Source organism: Choristoneura fumiferana, unplaced genomic scaffold (assembly GCF_025370935.1).
Source record: "Choristoneura fumiferana unplaced genomic scaffold, NRCan_CFum_1 Sck3bRy_81;HRSCAF=260_pilon, whole genome shotgun sequence".
In the NCBI taxonomy this organism is placed as follows: Eukaryota; Metazoa; Arthropoda; class Insecta; order Lepidoptera; family Tortricidae; genus Choristoneura; species Choristoneura fumiferana.
The window spans coordinates 23083-24323 of NW_027413067.1; the positions used below are offsets into that span (position 1 = coordinate 23083).

At 41.4% G+C, this 1241-nt stretch overlaps 1 protein-coding gene across 1 annotated transcript; it reads left to right on the forward strand.

Moving 5' to 3' along the window:
• Positions 1–320: 320 nt before the first annotated feature.
• LOC141445245 (uncharacterized) lies at positions 321–1058 on the forward strand. Its single transcript, XM_074111033.1, has one exon. The coding sequence runs from the start codon at positions 321–323 to the stop codon at positions 1056–1058; it is 738 nt and encodes a 245-aa protein (XP_073967134.1).
• The last annotated feature ends 183 nt before the right edge of the window (positions 1059–1241 follow it).

Sequence of the window (1241 nt, forward strand, 5' to 3'; positions counted from 1 at the left end):
AATCCGGGAGGCAGTGGTACATCCGATTAGACACGGAATTACGTAATATTGGTTTTGTTCCATCACAAGCAGATCCGTGTGTATACATACTACAGAAAGGAGGAGCTAAAGTAATCACAGCCATATGGGTAGACGATTTACTAATAGCTTACAACTGTCCTAAGACGATGCAAGAAATCCAAACAATGCTTGCACACAAATTTGAAATAAAAGATCTGGGAATACCACAGAGAATGCTCGGAATTGATTTTAAATACACTAAAGATACAGTGAAACTTTGCCAAGAAAAATATATCAAGGACACATTAACTAAATTTAAAATGGACGAATGCAAAGCAACGAGTACCCCTATAGAACCAGGGCTAACGCTTGAAGCGGACAAAAGTACAAAAGATAAAGAATTGCCATATAAAAACTTGATTGGAACACTTATGTATCTAGCAGTAGCTACGAGACCTGATATTATGTTCGCAGTCAGTTACCTCTCGCAATTCAACGATAGCTACAGTGCCGAACACTTCAAGAGTGCCAAACGTGTGTTAAGATACCTCAAGGGCACATCTAGTATCGGTCTAAATTTTAAGAGAACCGAACAAGAATTGTATGGCATGGCAGACGCAGACTGGGGCGCCTGCAAATTAGACCGCAAGTCTTTCTCCGGGTACTGCTTCATATACGCAGGAGGCTGTATCAGTTGGTCGTCGAGAAAACAAAAGAGCGTAGCGCTTTCCACAGCAGAGGCGGAGTATTGTGCGTGTACTGAGGCAGCAAAAGAAGCCATACACCTGAAGTTGCTATTTAATGACCTGGGGATTCACATAGATTGCGTCAAGATTTCAAATGACAATCAAGCCGCATTGAAGCTCAGTCAAAACCCTATAGTTTCATCAAAATCCAAGCACATCGATTTGAAGATGCACTATATAAGGAACTGCATTCAGAATAAACAAATACGCTTGGAATATTTGGAGACAAAGAAGATGGCGGCTGATTTACTGACGAAGGGGCTATCAGGGCCACGGCTCAAGGAGCTGATGATCCACTTCGGGCTGGCATAGAGTCGCGAGGAGGAGTGTTGGTGCGGCGCAACCTCTATGGTTGTAACAGCTCTATGACGTTCTTCTGTCAAGCTTGTCTTGTCACGAATTTACATAAAAGGAAATACGTTATTACAATTTATGTTATGTTTTAAATAAAAGGCATTGTATTGCAAATGATATATTTATATCCCACGCCCAACA

Bases quoted from the DNA above. Each gene is read 5' to 3' on its own strand.
- LOC141445245 (XM_074111033.1), top strand. From the start codon at position 321: ATGGACGAATGCAAAGCAACGAGTACCCCTATAGAACCAGGGCTAACG.